Here is an 18,300-nt window from a genome sequence, read left to right on the forward strand (position 1 = left end):
TGTTAGGTACACACTAAAGCTTCCTCTTCAAAGAATAATGAATTAGCCCTGGATTTTATTTATTTATTATTTTTTGGTTCCCGATTGAACCCAGGGGTGCTTCATCATTGAGCCACATTCCCAGCCCTTTTTATTTTTTATTTAGATCCTTATTTTTATTTTATTTTATTTTGGGTATCGCAAAATTGCTTAGAGCCTCGCTAAGTTCTGAGGCTGGCTTTGAACTTGTGATCCTTCTGCCTCAGCCTCCTGAGCCGCTGGGATTATAGGCATGTACCACTGTGCCCAGCTTCTAGCCCTGGATTTTAGAGGGGTTGAAATAAACTCAATAAAGTTGATTTCACAGTGTCATAAAGGAATCTGGGATATGTAGGTGGATCATTAAGAGGCCTTCTTCTCCCTGAAACAATGTGGCCAAATGATTAGATCAGCTCAGTCCTTAACCCTTGTGACCTGCCCAGTAGCAAAGAACCTCACAATGTAAAATAAGATACCCTGGAATGCAGTACGTAAGAAACAAACAAATGAACAAAAAGCATGATTCTCAAAATATATATAAAAAGAAATATGATATGTTAATAAAGCATTAGTGCATATTAATGGGTATTTGTGCATTCACTTTCTTTCCATAACTGGATTTCATGAAGGTTGACGGCAAGTCTTTAGAGCATGTTCTCTAGCAGCAGCTAAAAATGACAACATGTTTTCTCTGTTTGGAATGGCATGCTCCCAAATTAAAATGAACATGAGGCTCTCTGTGGCAGAGCTAGCTAGTGACACTGCAGTGGTAATGGAGTGATGAGAGCTGCAAAATGAAAGCAGGAGTGCTTATGGCATCGCTTTTTGTACCTATTGCCCGCTGGGTAATATCTATCAAGAAAAAGCAAGCTTAGGAAAGAAGTGCATCAGCTGGCTCGTTTACTTATTTATTTAGGTACTGGGGATTGAGCCCAGGGGCACTTAACTACTGAGCCACATCCTCAGCCCTTCTTATTTTTTATTTTGAGATAGGATCTTGCTAAGTTGCTTAGAGTCTCACTAAATTGCTGAGGCTGACCTCCAACTTGCGATCCTCCTGCCTCAGCCTCCCAAATGGCTGGGATTACAGGCGTTCGCCACCATACCCAGCTGATATATTTTAGTGTGTAAAAATAATCAATCCTGTCATGAAAGAGCAAGATGACGATGACACAAGCATTCTGAATGGTAAACACATCCCCTCCCTCTACAGAGCCCTGACTCTAGTCCTACTGAATTATGACATCAGTTTTTAAAAACACAGAAGAATGTGTTAGATATCAACAATTGACACCATGAAATGAACAGATAGGTTAAACATTAGCACCTTAACCGTGAACGAGTAACATGAAGGGGTTACTTGCTCTAAATGAAATTGCCACGTGGTCATAGGGTTGCAAAGTAATAAGAAAGGATATTTAAACATAAGAGATACATGGAATATTAGGAGTGTACTTAAAGACTGAACTTTTAAAGGTTTCAAGTTGCTTGCTGATTGAAAAAAAAAGGACTTAAGAAAATGAAACCACCAAAAACACAGAGGCATAGTCATTCAACAGGTTACTTACATGCACAGAGGCCATTGGGAGTGAGACAGCATGAAAAATGTACAGGGGTCATTGAAATATGGCTTTTCATATATTAGTAAAATAAAAGTATAATATGCACAAAATAAACTTTATCATGCAATATTCTAAACACAAGGCAAATAAATCACATTAAGAAACAAACTCATTTTAATAAAAATTTAATCATATCCTTGTATAAAAGCCAGTGGGTTTCATATACTAGCATCTGTGTAAAAATCTTACATGGGAATTTACAAGAAACTCTCTTCAGAGAGTGTAGGTGTGGAAGTCTTTTGCTTTTCACTTTGTACCTTCCTGTACTGTCTGCAATTTCTAATCTCATGTGCCTACTATTATTATTATTATTAATTTTTGCTGGTGCTTGGGGATGGAACCCAGGGTCTTGCACGTGCTAGGCAAGTGCTCTAGTACTGAGCTGCACCCCAGCCCTACTTTCATTATTAAAAAAATGCCCTAGGGCAGTGAGGTTACGGGTCACTATTTTGTCTTTAAAGTTCTATGTATTCAAGAAAATAAAAAGCATAGCTTTAAAAAGTAAACAGTAGTAATTGGTAGCATTGTGGGGTTTTTTTGTTTTTGTTTTTTTGTAGTGCTGGGGATTGAACCCAGGGCCTTGTGTTTGCAAGGTAAGCACTCTACCAACTGAGCTACATCCCCAGCCCGATTTGTAGCATTAAGCATAATTTAAACATGCCTATGAATGGCACTGTAGAAACCCTCTAAGTTCATAGGTATGTATATAAGTAGCATATTTTAGTATATTCAAATATCATTACTCAGGGATCCGTCACTTAAAAATGAATGAATGAGGGCTTTCTTCCTTCCTCTGTACTGGGGATTGAACCCAGGGGCACTCTCCACTGAGCTACATCCTTGGCCCTTTTTAGTTTTTATTTTGCAACAGGGTCTCCCTTAACTTGCTGAGGCTGGTGTTGAACTTGTGATCCTTCTGCCTCAGCCTCTAGAGTCGCTGGGATTACAGGCATGCGCTACCGTACCCGACATGAAGACTTTGTAATTTTTAAAAAATTTTACATTAGTAACATGATCTAAAATTTACCTGTGGAAGTCTTAGGGGTGGGAATCTCAAATGCAATTTCTAGCAGCATGACGATGCTTTTTGCACCAAATGTAGGTGGCTAAAAGTCTTTATGTGTTAGGGAAAATGTATTTGCTGTAAACACTACACATACCATAATCAATCTTTTCCCAAGGATTCAGAAATACTTTCTGGCAGAGTTTGCTTATATTTCTCTGATTTCCTGGTAGGTTACTCAACATTCCAGACACTTCTTTTAAGTATTCTGGTAACTACTTTCCAGTTGAATCTTTTCCATAAAAAAAAGCTGTTAGCAATGAATCCTTGTCTCAGTTTGAAAAGCTGCAGATAACTTCAAATACTGTAAAAATTCTTCAGTTAAAAAAGGGTGTTGCACACTGGTAGCATCAGGCTATCGAGTGTGCACTTAAATGCCTGCAGTGGCCAGGCAACTAATGTGGTTAAATGACATGGGCCAGACACAAAAACAGGGGATTGTGGGGTTGGTGGGGCTGAAGAATGAGTGTCTATCCAAAAGGCCATCAATAGCCCAGAGGCCTTAAGAAAGGAAGTAGCTCACTGTTGATGCAGTCTAAACCCAGAGTTTTATGTTGAATAATCTGACTTTCAAATGTGATAACTTATAAAAAATTATTTCAAACGCCGTGTGTGTGTGTGTGTGTGTGTGTGTGTGTGTGTGTGTAAGACAAAACTTATTTATGGGTCAAACTGAGCTAACAAATAGGCTGTCACTTGATGCGAGATGTAGGCCACACAGATGAGCAGAATTTGGCTTTAATTAAATAGTGGCATTTCCTAGTGACAGAAATGGAAATAATTCTGGTATCATTGTTTCCACAAGTTTTATCTACCGATGCAGTTCCCATCCTTTATTTTTACCACAAATATAAACAATTTGAAAATTTGATGATAAGGTTTGGGTCTTGCCGTCAATATATGATCAAGTCTCAAAGATGTGGATTGTGAAACAAAACATACAGTTTTTATTTTAAATTTACTGAGCACTACAAGGAAGAAGCAAGAGTGTATTGTGTTTCATTTCATTTCTGAAAAAGCTGGAAAATCCTCTGCAAATATAGTTTGATCTGTGCCCATGAGCCCATCTGGCTAGTTTTCAGTATGAAAGATTATGATATTTCCAATTTTTGATGTTTCCATGTACCTGCCTTACTAATGGAGGTCAACAGTATTTGCTTCTCACTCTTCTAGGGCAATTCTGTATGTTAGGATGAAATTTCATTATGGCTAAAAGCAGAAGAACTGATAAGATGCCCGAATTCCCTTCCTGACAATCTGATCTCTTGTAAAGTAATAGCAATTACTAAGCAAATGGAAAAGTTGGTTGGTGAAGCAGAAGGAATCTAAAGAGCTGGTAACAGAAAGGAATGCTAGGCTTTGTCAGGTAGAATATTCCAGAAAGTGCAGGGAAAAAGTTGACCATTTCTCCTGACCAGAGAAACCAAAAGGAGAGCTTGCGGGTGACTGCTTTGCAGGTGAGGGAACCCCTAACAATGATATTCTGAGTAGAGAATCTCAGATAAACCTAAACACAAAGAAACTTTTCTTTTCTTGGTCTACATTTTATTAGCACTTAAAGGTCAATTATCACGTTCATACCAGAGGTGAAAGCAGTCAGGATTTAGCAAAAAGCTTACACAGGTCTAGCTTCTGACACTCATATATCTCAGGTTGCTAGAGGACAGCAAATCACAATGTAAGAACAAATGCTCTAAATGGTTAAGAAGGCAAACAATAACTCCCGTCCCCGACCTGATTCTATGCCATTAGAGAAAAGCATTGTTTAAGGGGCTCTGCAAGAACCCTCTGAGGAGCTCAGACTTGGTTTCCCAAGAGGGCTCACATGCAGAGAAAAGTACTGACTGGCAGAATATTCCCTTAAGCAAAGTTGATAAGGAAGGTCCAGAAGAGATCATTGGTTAGTAAAATACTGAAGATTAACAACTAAGTGGTTGAAGTAGGTCCCCCTGCTCTTCTTGTCCATGATTTTCTTCATTTTGAGTTTACAAGAACTTATATAGGTCAATGGTCTGGGATAGGAGATGTAAAGACCGAGGAAAATACCACTTCTATTCTACCCCTGTTAGGTTCCTGCCTGTATCAAGGGTAAAACCTTTCAACCTTGACAGGCAATGTCTACCAGAGAGCAAAAGCCTGCTATGGGGCAGAATACTCAGCTTCATTAAATGACACCCATCTGGCAGGATAAGTGGTGAAAGAACACTGGATTTGAGAATTAGAAAAAGACCTCCTTGATTGATTAGCCACATTTCCTTGTTTTTTTTTTTTCTTTTCTTTTTCTTTTGGTACCTGGGTGCTCAACCACTGAGCCACACCCCGGCCATTTTTCAAAATATTTAATCTAGAGAGAGGGTCTTGCTGAGTTGCTCAAAGCCTTGCTAAGTTGCTGAGGCTGGCCTTGAACTTGTGATCCTCCTGCCTCAGTCTCCTGAGCTGCTGGGATTATAGGCATAAGTGATTTGCCTGCGTCCTATGGTTACTCAGGTGTGCCGATTTCTGGTCTTATCTCAGGCTGCCTACTAAGCTTACAGATGCATTTGCAGGACCAGTGTGCATCATCCATTAGGAATCAGAGAATGAGGACAACAGAAGAGACTAGTGAAGTCCCGGTGTTCGAAGAACAGAAAAAGTGAACCACAGAAAACACTGGCCGCCAGATTGGATGCTGATTCTCTGGCAAAATTCTTTAATGCATGATTGATGCAATTGATTCTTTACCAGCATTTAGAAAGGTCTAGTTTTCCAATCGACTTGCTTATTTTCCATCATAACTGAATTAAAGAATATTGGCAAACTGAACACTCATGCTACATGCCCTCCATTAGTAGAGTATAAAACTAATGATGCACTGACAGCCTTAACCAGCCATTTCTTTGGTTTTTCTAGGTTTAAATTAATTTCAATGCCGTCTATATCTATATATCATTTAACATTGTAAAAATTTCAAGTTGAGATAGATTTTTTGAGTATTTAGATAATGTCTGTATATTTCCTTGTGAACCAGTTACATTATGCTACTGGTAGAAGGTGATAGAAATAAAAGCAACTAAGGAGACTTGGCAAAAAACTGCTGATATCATGGGTTGAGCAACATTCTGCTGATATTGCACTGCATTTTTTCAAAGAATACTGCTTGAGAATTTGCAATTAATAGTTGCTAGATTGCATTTAACTTGTTTGCTGTAAGTATTTCTTCTCTCTCTTTTTGGGAGGGTATCAGGGATTGAACCCAGGGACACTCAACCACTGAGCCACATCCCCAGCCCTATTTTATATTTTATTTAGAGACAGGGTCTCGCTGAGTTGCTTAGCATCTTGCCCTTGCCAAGGCTGGCTGTGAACTCAAGTATTTCTTCTCTTTATAAAACAAAACAAAAAGCCATTATGAGACGAGTGCTCTGTAGTAGTACATAATCAGAAGTAAAATATACATTTTATCAGAAATAAAAATGTGATACAATGTAATTGTAAGTACAATGTAATTGTAAGTCTTTCCAAAAGGAAAGACTTCCCATGTAACACTACCATTTGAACTTAACCTATGTGGCCACTCACATTCATTCTGTACTATATACAGCATTTCAAAATGTTTTCTTTTAATTTCTGATTGAGAAATGAGAATTGAGAATTCTTAAATTTTACCAGTGAATGTTAGAACATTCTACAGAGAAAGAAGCTTTTCATATTTGTCAGAACCATTGTATTGTTGAATTGGGTATGTATGTTTGAATGCACTTGATTTTTTGGGTCACGTTTGATTTTTGGAGTTATTTCTGAAACCTTGGGAACTAATCTAATGCCAGGGCCAGGGCTCTTAATTCCTCAGAAAAAGTTCCTTATAAAAGGTGTTGTTTTAAGGAATCATAGAAAAGAACTGTATCATCGTGCATTTTCTTTTCACGTAAGTTACATCCTGTAAGTCTTTCCTGGGAATTCCCTTGTAATAACAGATCATGCTTTCTTAGTATTTGTTTCAGTTTTTAACAAAACAAGTGAACATGTTGACTTACGTTGCACACAAGCTTCCATATAGACAAACAAACTATGAAGGGAAGGCCAAGATAATGTCTTTGATCTTTTAGGAGCTTGGAAATGTCATGAAGGAGAAGACTACTCACAGAAACGGACTAAACCAAGTTAGTATCTATGTCATCTGTGCCCTTTCGAACCAAGCACTGAACCATTAGCAGCACAGCTCATACGTGCACCTTTGCCCTTAGATATCTGTCATGGGGCCATGTCCAAGCACCAGGGAGGAAGCCAGGAGGGAGGGTTATCTGCTCAAAGGCCAAGGGAGGTAAGAATCCTGGGGACTCAGCAAACTCTCAAGCTCCCATTTCTCAGGGGAGGACTTAACTTGTTGACATCCTTTAGTCTCCAAATACACTATTTCCCAATAGCATTTCTATCCCCTAAAGTACAGCTTTGTAAAGTATGTTGCTAACACCCAGCATATTAATTGGAGGCAGGGTTTTCTTAATGTTTTTGCAAGCTGGTGAAGATCTCGGAGGGTAGAACATTTTGGTAAACTCTGAAGACCAAATGGAAATGTTATATCTACATTGGTCTTGGAGATGTTTAACCCAGCCTCAGGAACCCATGTACTTTTCCCCTACCTGCGTTGTGCTTTGCCAAATATTTATCTTTGTACTGCTTCTTTTTCTTGCCAAACCAAGTACAGCTGGCCTGCTGCTCCTGTTTGGTCTTCTCCATTGCAATGCAAGCTACTCGCCTAGTACACAGAGGGAGAAAAAAAACCACCAAAATTAATGTATAGTTGTATGTTGATAAAAGAAAGATGATTCATTCGAAGAGTTTACATGAAAAAGCACGAACACACTCATTGCGGCCTTTCAAATCACTCACAAAAGGCTGTTTTTTGGTTTTCATGATGATTTCCTAGAAATGTTTAAAAAGCATGGGCTTATGTTAAAATGGCACTGCATTTCTTGAGTATATATAACTGATAAGACAGATTAGAAACCTAAACATGTGGCTATGAGATTCAGTTGGATAATCATGGAACTTTCAGTCAAGACAGGCCTGGTTTGAACACTGGCTTTGTCACTCATTAGCTGGTATTCAGTACTTAGTGTTAGGTACTTTTCTAGGAATTTTACATATATTAACTCAATCTTTCTAATGACAAATAGAATTGTGTCACCATTGTACAGATGAGGGGATATTGAAGGATTGAGGGGTTAAGCAATTTGCCTGAAATTACACAGCTACACTGTAACTTTATATCCTGTAAAAGTGGGGAAGGTCTGGCACCAAGAGCCCATGACCTTAGCCAGAACATTCTATGAAGGGAAGAGTCTATGATCACAGTCAGAACATTCAATCACTAAGGTCTTTAACCTCTTGGAGTCTCTCAGAGGCTGTTGTAAAGAATTAAAGACAAAATGTAAATGTCCCTACCACAACGCCAGGCACACAGGTGTTCAGTAAATGGTACTACTACTGCATGACAATTCCTTTTTCTTTTTCTTTTTGCATACTGGAGACTGAACCCAGGGGTGCTTACCCACTGAGCCACATCCTTAGACCCTAGACCTCTTTATATAATAGGATATTACACCTTTGTTAGTTATATACATTGCAGATATCTTCTTCAACTGTACGGTTTGCTTCTTTATTCTTTTTATGATATCTTTTAATGAACACACTTTATTAGTTTTAATTTAGTTAAATTTATCAATCTTTCCTTTAATGAGAAGTATTTTTTATATTTTAAGAAATCCTTCCTTGTCTTTGAAGATTTTTTCCAATATTACCCTCTCAAAGTTAATAGTTTTTATCTTTCATGTTTTGGTTTTTAATGTAAAGGAACTGAGTTTTGATTTTTGTGTAAAGTAGGGGCCCAGTTTCTTTCTTCTTTTTCTCCTTAATAGATACCCAATTATCCCAGCATGACTTACTGAAAAGTCTATCCATTTCAGATTGGATATGGATATGGATATGACAGAATATTATTTCTGTCATATATCAAGTGTCCATTTATGTATGGGAGTGTTTTGGGGGGGTGTTTTCTACTCTTTTCATCTGGTCTATCTGAGCATCCTTAAATTTATTGCAGATGATTATTATTATTTTTGGTATCAGGGATTGAACCCAGGGATGCTTAACCACTGAGCCACATCCCTAGACCTTTTTATTTTCTATTTTGAGACAGGGTCTTGCTAAGTTGCTTAGGGCCTTGCTAAGTTGCTGAGGCTGGCTTTGAACTTGCGACCCTCCTGCCTCAGCTTCCTGAGTCACTGAGATTACAGGTGTGTGCCACCGTGCCCTGCAATACCTGATTATCTTAACTACTATATCTTTATAAGTAGTCTTGGTATCTAGTGGAGTAAGACCTCCTTCCTCATTCTTCAAGAACATCTTGGTTACTCCTTAACTTGTGCATTTCCATGTAAACTTCAAAGTTAGTTTGTTAATTTCAAAACTGTTGGGATTTTGGCTGAGGTCATACTCAATCCATAAAATCAGTATGGGAGGAATAGATGGTTCTACAATATTGAGTCTTCCAGTTCATGAACACAACATGTCTTTGTGTTTTCCTTAAGTATCAAAACATTTTATAATTTATTCTATAAATGTCTTGAACACTTTTGTTAGATTTGTATCCAGGCTACTGATTTAAGTGTACAAACAAGATTTTGTAAATGGTATTTAAAAACCACTTTGTAGTGATGAAAATTTCAAACATATATGAGAATATAATGAAATGAACCCCAGATACGTACAGCACAGCTTCAACAATTATTTACTCATAGCTTATTTTGTTTTATTTATACCCTACTCACCTCTAGATTATTTAGAAATAAGTCCAAGGGTACATCATTTCCTTCTTAAATAGTCTTATAACTCTTTTAAGTCTATAGGTTCCTTTTCTTTTTTTTTCCCCTTGAAATTTATTTGTTGTAGAAACTGCTGGTCTATCTGTAGTTCCTAGAGGGTCTGATTTTTTTTTTATTGCATCTCTGTGGTATCTTAAGTATGTTCCTTTACCCTTTGCATTTCTTACAAATAGGTAATTAATCTAGAGACCTAATCAGATTCAGGTTTAATTTTTTTTTTTTTAAAGAATAGAGCATCATGGTGTTGCAGGTGATATTATGTATGGCATCTTTTAAAAGTTTTACTTTCTGTTTGTGACTGGTAAACAGAAGTGAAATTGATTTTTAAATTAAGTGGTTCTATTAGTTGATTATACACAACAGGGGGTTTATTTTGACCTAGTCATAGATGCATGTAACATAATTTGCTCCATTTTAATCCCCAGTACTTACTCTTTCCCTACTATCCTCCCTCCCTATGATCCCCTTCTTCTACTTTACTGGACTTTTGTTTATTTGTTTTCAAGTTGGTTCATTAAAGTGAAACTCAATGTGATATATTCATACATGCATATGGCATAATTTGGTCAATCTGATTCCACAGTTCCTCCCTAGAATTGATTTTTAAAATATTGGTTTTTTTATCAGCAAACTTGCTGAACTGTCATATTAATTCTAATTGTTTATCTACAGATTCCTTTGAATTTCTGTGAATCACAAAATCTATAAAAATTTTCTTTTTCCAATAATGTTGATTGTAGGTTTCTTGTAGATGTCCTCTATCTGGTTAAGGAGGTCCCCTTCAATTTATGGCTTGTGGGAGTTTTAATCAGGATTGGGTATTGGATTTTATCAAAAACTTTTTTCTATATCTATTGATATGACCATATGGATTCTCTTCTTTAGTCTGTTAATATGGTGGATCAGGCTAATTGGTTTCCAAATGTCAAAACAGCCAGTACAAATTCCACTAGGTCATGATGTTTTGTCCTTTTTATACATTGCTGGACTCAACTTGCTAATGTTTTGTTAAGAACTTTTGTATATGTGTTCATGATGGATACTAGTATATAGTTTTCTTTATTTTCTTTATTTTTGTACTGGGGATTAAATCCAAGGATGCTTTACCACTGAGCAACATCCCCAACCCTTTTTATTTTGAGACAGGGTCTCACTGAGTTGCTTAGGGCCTTGTTTAGTTGCTGAGGCTGGCTTTGAACTCGTAATCCTCCTGCCTCAGCCTCCTGAGCCACTGGGATTACAGGTATGTGCCACCATGCCTGGCTCGGATGTAGTTTTCTTGAACTGGCCTTATTTAATTTTGGTTTTGGGGTAATAAGGGCATCATAACATGAGTTGGGAGGTATTCTTTTTTATTTTCTTAAAGACATTTTTCTCCATGTCTCTTGTTCACTGCAGTTTTTATTTATTTTTGGTTGGGAAGAAGACATTTATTGGGAAATGCTGTGACCTATCAGTGATGGCATCAAACTCAATCTCCACATGTGCCATACAGAGGAGGCTAATGAGATCTTTACTTGGGGAATTCTGACCTAAGTCAATATATGCTATAGTCATAATTAATTATAGCTTCTCTGAGGCTTAGGATCTTTGGAAACATGGACAGAATTGAGGAATTTTTTTTGACAGGTTAAAAAAAAACAAACCCTGACCTTGTGAAGCTTATGTTATCATGTACATAGTATCTTACAATAACAAGTTGGTGGTGTGGCCATGTGTGGTATGATGATAAAGGAATGAAAATGACTTTTTACCACTCAGGAAATAAATGGCAATTCTTTAGCTCAGTCAGTGCACAGAAACTGTGTTAGGGTTAAGGTCAACATGGAAGGAAATTTCAAACACAGGTTTATTTCACTGATGTTAATTTTATTGTCAAAATTAAAATCTCAGTGGCCACACACCTGTTAGGGTGACTTTTATTTTTTTTATTTTATTTTATTTTTTTTTGCAGTGCTGGGGATCGAACCCAGGGCCTTGTGCTGGCGAGGCAAACACTCTACCAACTGAGCTATCTCCCCAGCCCTAGGATGACTTTTAAAAGTTTCATATAGGGGAATGCCATTCAGCAATAAAAAGACAAGGAATGTGTGATACACATGTTAATTTTATTAGTACCCTTGCTCATAGGCAAGGGTACCCAAACATACCAAAGACCTAGACTGATGTGACTACAGAAAGACATTAGGTTCAAAAAATTTAATTTCTTAACTAGAAGATGTGAAAAATGTGACTTGATGGTGATACCTTTGAATAAAACGTCTAGGTCTGGCTGATGATATTGTTTCAAATCTTTCTTGTAAGTCTTTCATGCCTACTGACATTTTAGAGACCAATTCCCTTTCCCAATAAAGGGAAACTGCTTTTTCTCTTGAGCCATTCCATGTCAGTAAATGGAATCATATAGAAAACCCTCTTTTTTTTGCCTGGCTTCTTTCACTCAGTAGAATACTTTTGAGTTTCATCCCTACTATTATATAAATGGTTTATTCCTTTTTATAGCTGGGTGGTGTTCCATTTGTATGGGTGCATTATCATTTTTTTAATCCATTCACCTGGTGGAACACTTTAACATCATTCTAATAGATGTGTGGTCCTGCAATTTTAATACTGTTACCGTTTTCCCCACCCCACTTGAAAGTTCCTCTGGTTCTTTTTCAAATCTGTCATGTCATTTATATTTTTTTCTGTTCCCTAGAGATATTTTTCAAGCTCATTGTTGATATTTTAAAACCCGGTAATCCTAATTTTAAAATCTTTGTCTTCTAATTCAATATACAGAGTGGGTTTGAGTTTGTCTTTGTTGTCATTTCTGTTGGGTCTTGCTTGTTTCCTTGTGTGCTTGGCAACTTGGACTTGTTGGTCACTGTCCTGGAAAAAGTTATGTAGGGTGTTAGGATGAGGTTGTGGGGTTAAGATAAAAGTGTTCTTTTTTAGAGACTTTCTTTTCATTTATATCAGATACATGGGACTCTTAATAAGGAAAATGAAAACTTCAAACCGAATACATGGCTTGAGTTTCCCTGGCTGCCCCAGACTAGATGCACCTTAGTATCAATTAATTCAAGGTGAACTGGTGGCCACGATTTTTTCAGCGGGAGTTTGTTTCCTCTTTACTTTTGCCTTTGGCTTTGCTCAGTGAAAAAGCAGTCATCTCTATAGTCCCCTGGTCAAAGGGGGAGTAAGGGTCTACTTACCCATTACTCTTAACTTGTGGGTATTACCTTTTGTAGTTCTAACACTATGAGGAGGATCTCTTAACAGATTCCCCAACTTGTTTAGGCCTTAGGGCTTAACTTGGATCCTCTGGCATAATAAGTGTTCAGTAAGGGCAAATGCCCCTCCTGGCAAAATGTACCAATTTTGGCATTTCAAGTTTCTGCTTATCATTCTGAGTAAAGGCTTTCATAGAAAAATTGGTCACTGAGTCCTCTAGTACCTTTTTCAACTATTCAGTACTTTCAAGGCCTTTTTAAAAAGCATATTTTCAGTAGCACTTTTCTTTCTTTTTTCAGCAGGGAGATTGATCCAAATAACCTAGTCTACCATTATGGGAAAGAGGAAGTGAATCTGCTTTTCCCGCTGCCATTTCTCAGAATTTCCTCCAGAGAACTCAAAGTTCTAGATATTGGTGGAACATGATTTTTTTTAATAGATGATCTTATTAGGGAGAAGAGGTTTGAGATCTACATAATTATTTTTGATAAATGTTCATAATATATGGCAACACTTAAGAAAACATTTTGTAGAATGTAAATCTCTGTTATGAGCATAACAGAAGCATCATCAAAATGATTTAGAAATTGCTTTCCTCCAGTTTATGCTAAACTGTTTCTTGAAGATCAGAGTGAAAGACAAGGCCAGATGGAAGTAAGGCTGCTGCTTCACTGGGCCCACGTTTCCTCATGTGGAAAAAAATGGCATCTGAAGTCCTCATCAGCTCCAACATTCTAAATTTAAGGATATTTTTGGGAAACATAGGATAGCTGAAAGAGGCGATCAAGCAGAAGAGATTAACTGATATAACTGAGAAAGCTCCTTTTTTTTTTCTATACTGGGGATTGATCCCAGGGCCTCACACATGCTAGGCAAGTGCTCTACCACTAAGCTATAGCCCCAGTCCTTTTTATTTTGAGATAGTGTCTAGTTAAATTTCTGGGGCTGGCCCTGAACTCACAATCATCTTTCTAAGCCTCCCAGGTATCTGAGATTACAGAGGTGCACACTGCACACAGTTGAGTGGTTGAGAAAGTTCTTAATTAGAGAGAAAAATGGGTGAAAAAGTCATTAAAAATGTCTATGGACTTTGGCTTCTTTTAACTAGGTTCAAAATTTTTTGTGGTGGGGGGACTGCTTATGGTTATTTTTTGTTACATGAAACAAAGCTCAGACATTGGGTTATTTCTTTTGAATCAGATTTCTGGTAGAAACTGCCCAAATACCAACAAAGGCAAGACCATGAACATTTAAAAAAATTGTTTGCACAAACTAGAGCAATGATAGCAGAACCAAATTTTACTAAAATATAAACTGACTCGTGTCTCTTCTCTCAGTTAAAAACAGGGTCTAACAACCTCGTCTGACATTAGCCTGCTTTCAGAGCCTATGTCTGCCTTCCCTTCCTTCTTCCTTCCTTTGTTTGATGCTGCGGATGGAACCTAGGGTCTTTTGCATGCCAGGCAAGTGATCTACCATACAGCCACATCCCCAGCTCAGAAAACGCATTTTTAAACAACTGGTAAGGCAAAGAAAGAAGCTTCTGGCTGCCTTTCTCCCAACAGTAAAACATGTTTTTATTTTTAAATGTCCTGAGTGCAAAAAACATGCCTGAGTGATACTGAATCAGGGCATTTGAGTTGTTTTGCTGGTGATGGTGCCATATGGACACGAAAGCATACAGAGGGGCAAGGAGGAGGCACATTTAAAGAAAATGCCACTCTAAAAGGACTGCAACAGCTTATAGAGTAGAAGGCTCTGCCAGTGTGATCCTGTGATCTGAGGCTAGTCACTCAACCACTCTAGGCCTTCTTTTGCTTATACATAAAACTCAGATCTGCTGAGGACTGAGAATTCTTGGATGGCTGATTTTGGATTTTGTTTGGCTAGCAAAGCAAGGTATGTATCAAACAGATTTCACAATATGAAATAACATAAAGTTGAATATTGGATGGGTAGGGTTTAATTTTTATTATAAAATAACAAAAGCATACCATTCCTGAAGTTCAGGAGAAGGGATGAGGCCTGCGGTTCCATTTTTGGAGTTTTCCAGTTTACCCTGCCACCAATTGTGATCATCCTTACTAATAATTTGGATGATGTCACCAACTCGGAATCGAATGCCAGCTTCCTTGCAGGGGATGAGGTCATCCTTGGCTGGATCATATTCAAATTGTGCTCTTACATAGATCTATAAAATAGGAGTTTGTGAGAAAGGAGGCCATAGTGATGTGAAGGAAAACAGCTCTAATCTAATAATCACACACCACACTTACAATACAAATAGGACATAAGATGGGAAAAGCAAAAATGATGTATGGAAGTACGACACAAAAGACTTCTATACTGCTATAAACAATGCACTACCTTTGATGTGTAAAGGTTCAAAACTTTGCTGTTTTTATTTGGAAGGAACACTTAAAATACTCATTAATTAAAATAAATACTTATTTCTGCTTTTAGCGTAACAGAATCGGTCTATACTTACAGAGAAGTATGCTTATCATTTTTAAAACTATAGCGGTTATATTGATGTTATGGATAAGCTGTCATGACAACATGGCAGCCTTTAAGCCATAAAGACTAGCAGTCAGGGTAAGTTTTAACCCTAAAGCAGCACATGACATAAAACTAGCAAGAACTTTGGGCTAGTGTCTTGAAAAACAAGGCATACGTGACAACTGGCAGTGTGTCTACACACTGCTGATAAACTTAAATGTAACCCGAGCAATTTAAAGAAAAAGTTAAAAAATATTTTATTTCTTTAAAAGGATTTAGGCTTTACACTTGTGTTTTGCTCTTCTGAGAGAATAAAAGTTGAATGTGAGCCCTAGTTTTGCCAACATAACACTTGAAATCAGCACAGAGCTTCAGGATATGCCTCGTTCAAGGCTCTGAGTTTTAGGATATGAATTTACTTAGGAAACAGATGAACATCCAAGGGTTAGAATATGGTGGCATTTTGTGATTTCTAAATGCCTTAAAATGAGGTACTATAAACTGATGTTACACAGTCTTAAGACTAAAGCGTGGATGAATTCTATAAAGTGCTAATTTATGCAATTCTGAACTCAATTTGAATTATTTTAACACCACATTTTAAGAAATAATTCCATAAAAATTCTATCTCTTGAAATTAAACTTGAATATTAATGCTTAAGTCACTGTAAAACCAACCTGAAGGCTTTGGAACCATTGTATAATTTTTTTCTGTTTATTTTTAGCAATCCAGCCTATAAAATCAACGAGTTTCTGTATTTGCACTTAAAACCCATATTTAAAAGTGCTGGCAATTTGAAAGTTACTTGGTAGTGCCAGCAGCACTTAACATTTCATATTTAAATGAATGCAGGTATATTAGGATGTGAAGCCAGGATATTTATGCTATTTCTTTTATTTTTAACTGTAAATGGTTCTCAGAAATACACATGCAAATACAAAATTTAAGAAAAAGCTTTCAACTTCAGAAAATTGTTTAAAAATGTTCATCAAGTATCTTTTAGTTATTTTTAGAATTCTATGAATTTTGTAACTTTTAAAATTCTTTTCCACCCCAGAGCCGGCACATAAGACCCTTAAGGGCTGAATTCTTAACCATCGACACAAAATTATCAGGTTGAAATTACAATAACCATCACAGCTACAAAGATGTGAGGAGAAAATCTTTATAGAGAATTAGTCACGTGTAATGTGTTAAAATGAAATGGTACAAGCTCTCAACGCTCAAATGTTATGGTCCAAAATGCAGACATTATGGGATGGAAAGGGTTAATAAAGGATTGGCTATTAGCAGCTCAGTTTAGAGAAGTTTCTATAGAGGATATCTATTCACCTGTCGTCCTTTTGGTTGGGTAGTTGATGGCAAGTCCTGTAGAATAAAGCCAACCCAGGAGAAAAATTTTCATTTACTTGTCAAGAGCACAAGGTAATTTGTGTGTTCTGTTACAATATGGTTAAAAAATGAGCTAGATTTAAGTTGTAAAGAGATCATATACATTATTTCAGTTCTCAGAAATGTTGAGTTATCAAAAAAATCAAACCCAGGCCATTTAGCAGCAAGCTGAAGAAAGCAGGTAAGTTGAAGCAGAGAGAAAATGTGTTCTTAAGAACCAACTCAGCATCTTCAACACAAAAGCCACTGCGAGTGAAATAGCCTATTTAAAAAAAAAAAACACCCCAAACTAAAAAGAGCTATTGCCCTTTCAACTTAGTCACTGCAACCATTTAGATTTAGAAAAATTCAATAGCTATATGGATTTCCACCATCTTAAAAGCATTCAACATTAAGTGTCATAAATGAATTCCTTTGGTAGCCTATTTCAAAGTTGGAAATAAAGTCATGGACAATTTTCTTCCAGAATTTTAGTTAGTGATATACTTATAATATTATTGCATTTGAGATGATAAAATTATTTACAATTTTACTTGGCAAAAAGTTGACATATTATTTACAGGGCGAGTTAAAAATCAGTTAAAATAATGCTGCGTTCTCAGAACTCTTGATAATTTCAACTGGGTGACAGACAGCAGCGTCAGCAACTTAGAGAAGATTTGGTTACCCCAAAAGTTTGCAAACCTGCACTTGTTAAGTGCGTCTCTTTGTTGAAATAAATTAAAAACAATTCTATCTGTATTCCAAAATGGATGGTTCTGAAAAAATGGAAAATTTCTATATTCCAGTCAAATATAAAGTACTTTGTGTTAAAGATGTGATAACAGCGTGGCTTTAGTGCAGTTTGAAGCCAGTTCCTTTTGCTTTTCATATCCAGGCAAGGCTTATAATTCACAAAAATATGTGCACGTACCACAATAACAGAGGGCACACCAATTCATAAACTTAGATAGCGGAAACTAAACATGTTGCTGATATCCCTCAGAATAGAAAACTACAAAGCCCGAGAACACCCAAATGACTATTCCGTGAAATCCTTACATTTCTTTATCTTTTCTCAAATTTAAAAAAATTAGGAATTTAAACAAATTTCCACTTAGGTCCTTTGCATGGGTTTGTGCAAAGTTATACACCTGGTAGGGTGGCATAGAGATATTTGAGAATGACCACAGCCGTCTTAGCTACATTTCTTTGAATGTAAATAATGCATGGGATTTTTAAGGAAAAAGGAAATGTTGAAAAAGATTTTCCAGGAGTAAACTGCATTGTAGCTGTAGTAGCCTTGTATATCTGCAGGAGACAATATTTCCACTGAACACATGTAACTAGAACACTCATGGCAGGTGAGCACCAACAAAATTGTCACACTTTGCTGTGTGGAGCTAGAGTTCTTACCGAAACAGAATTGTTAGTGCTGCTATGACCATTAGCAGGGGACTGTCTGGAAGTGGAGGGGGAATCTCTCTGAAATAAGACACAAGGTTCATTAACAGCACAGAAACACAGAGAAATTTACATCAATAGTTACAACCACAGTCTGACAACCATTTCCTTTGAGGTTTGACCTATAAAGCTGTCATACTGACTTACTTGAATGATTTCACAGAAGTATCAACAAAATTTTTG

At 37.0% G+C, this 18,300-nt stretch overlaps 1 protein-coding gene across 12 annotated transcripts in view; it reads right to left on the reverse strand.

Moving 5' to 3' along the window:
- Cask (calcium/calmodulin dependent serine protein kinase) overlaps nucleotides 1–18,300 on the reverse strand; it is a 361,598-nt gene that overhangs the window by 18,409 nt on the left and 324,889 nt on the right. For 6 of the 12 annotated variants that reach the window (XM_047535418.1, XM_047535422.1, XM_047535417.1 and 3 more), the window contains 4 exons: nucleotides 18,070–18,138; nucleotides 16,615–16,650; nucleotides 14,777–14,973; nucleotides 7,323–7,438 (listed from right to left, as the gene is read on the reverse strand). In XM_047535418.1, coding sequence (XP_047391374.1) covers nucleotides 7,323–7,438; nucleotides 14,777–14,973; nucleotides 16,615–16,650; nucleotides 18,070–18,138 — 418 coding nt within the window. The remainder of the gene's footprint in view (nucleotides 1–7,322; nucleotides 7,439–14,776; nucleotides 14,974–16,614; nucleotides 16,651–18,069; nucleotides 18,139–18,300) is intronic. The other 6 variants (XM_047535427.1, XM_047535426.1, XM_047535428.1 and 3 more) reach the window with 3 other exon arrangements.

This window comes from Sciurus carolinensis, chromosome X, assembly GCF_902686445.1.
Source record: "Sciurus carolinensis chromosome X, mSciCar1.2, whole genome shotgun sequence".
In the NCBI taxonomy this organism is placed as follows: domain Eukaryota; kingdom Metazoa; phylum Chordata; class Mammalia; order Rodentia; family Sciuridae; genus Sciurus; species Sciurus carolinensis.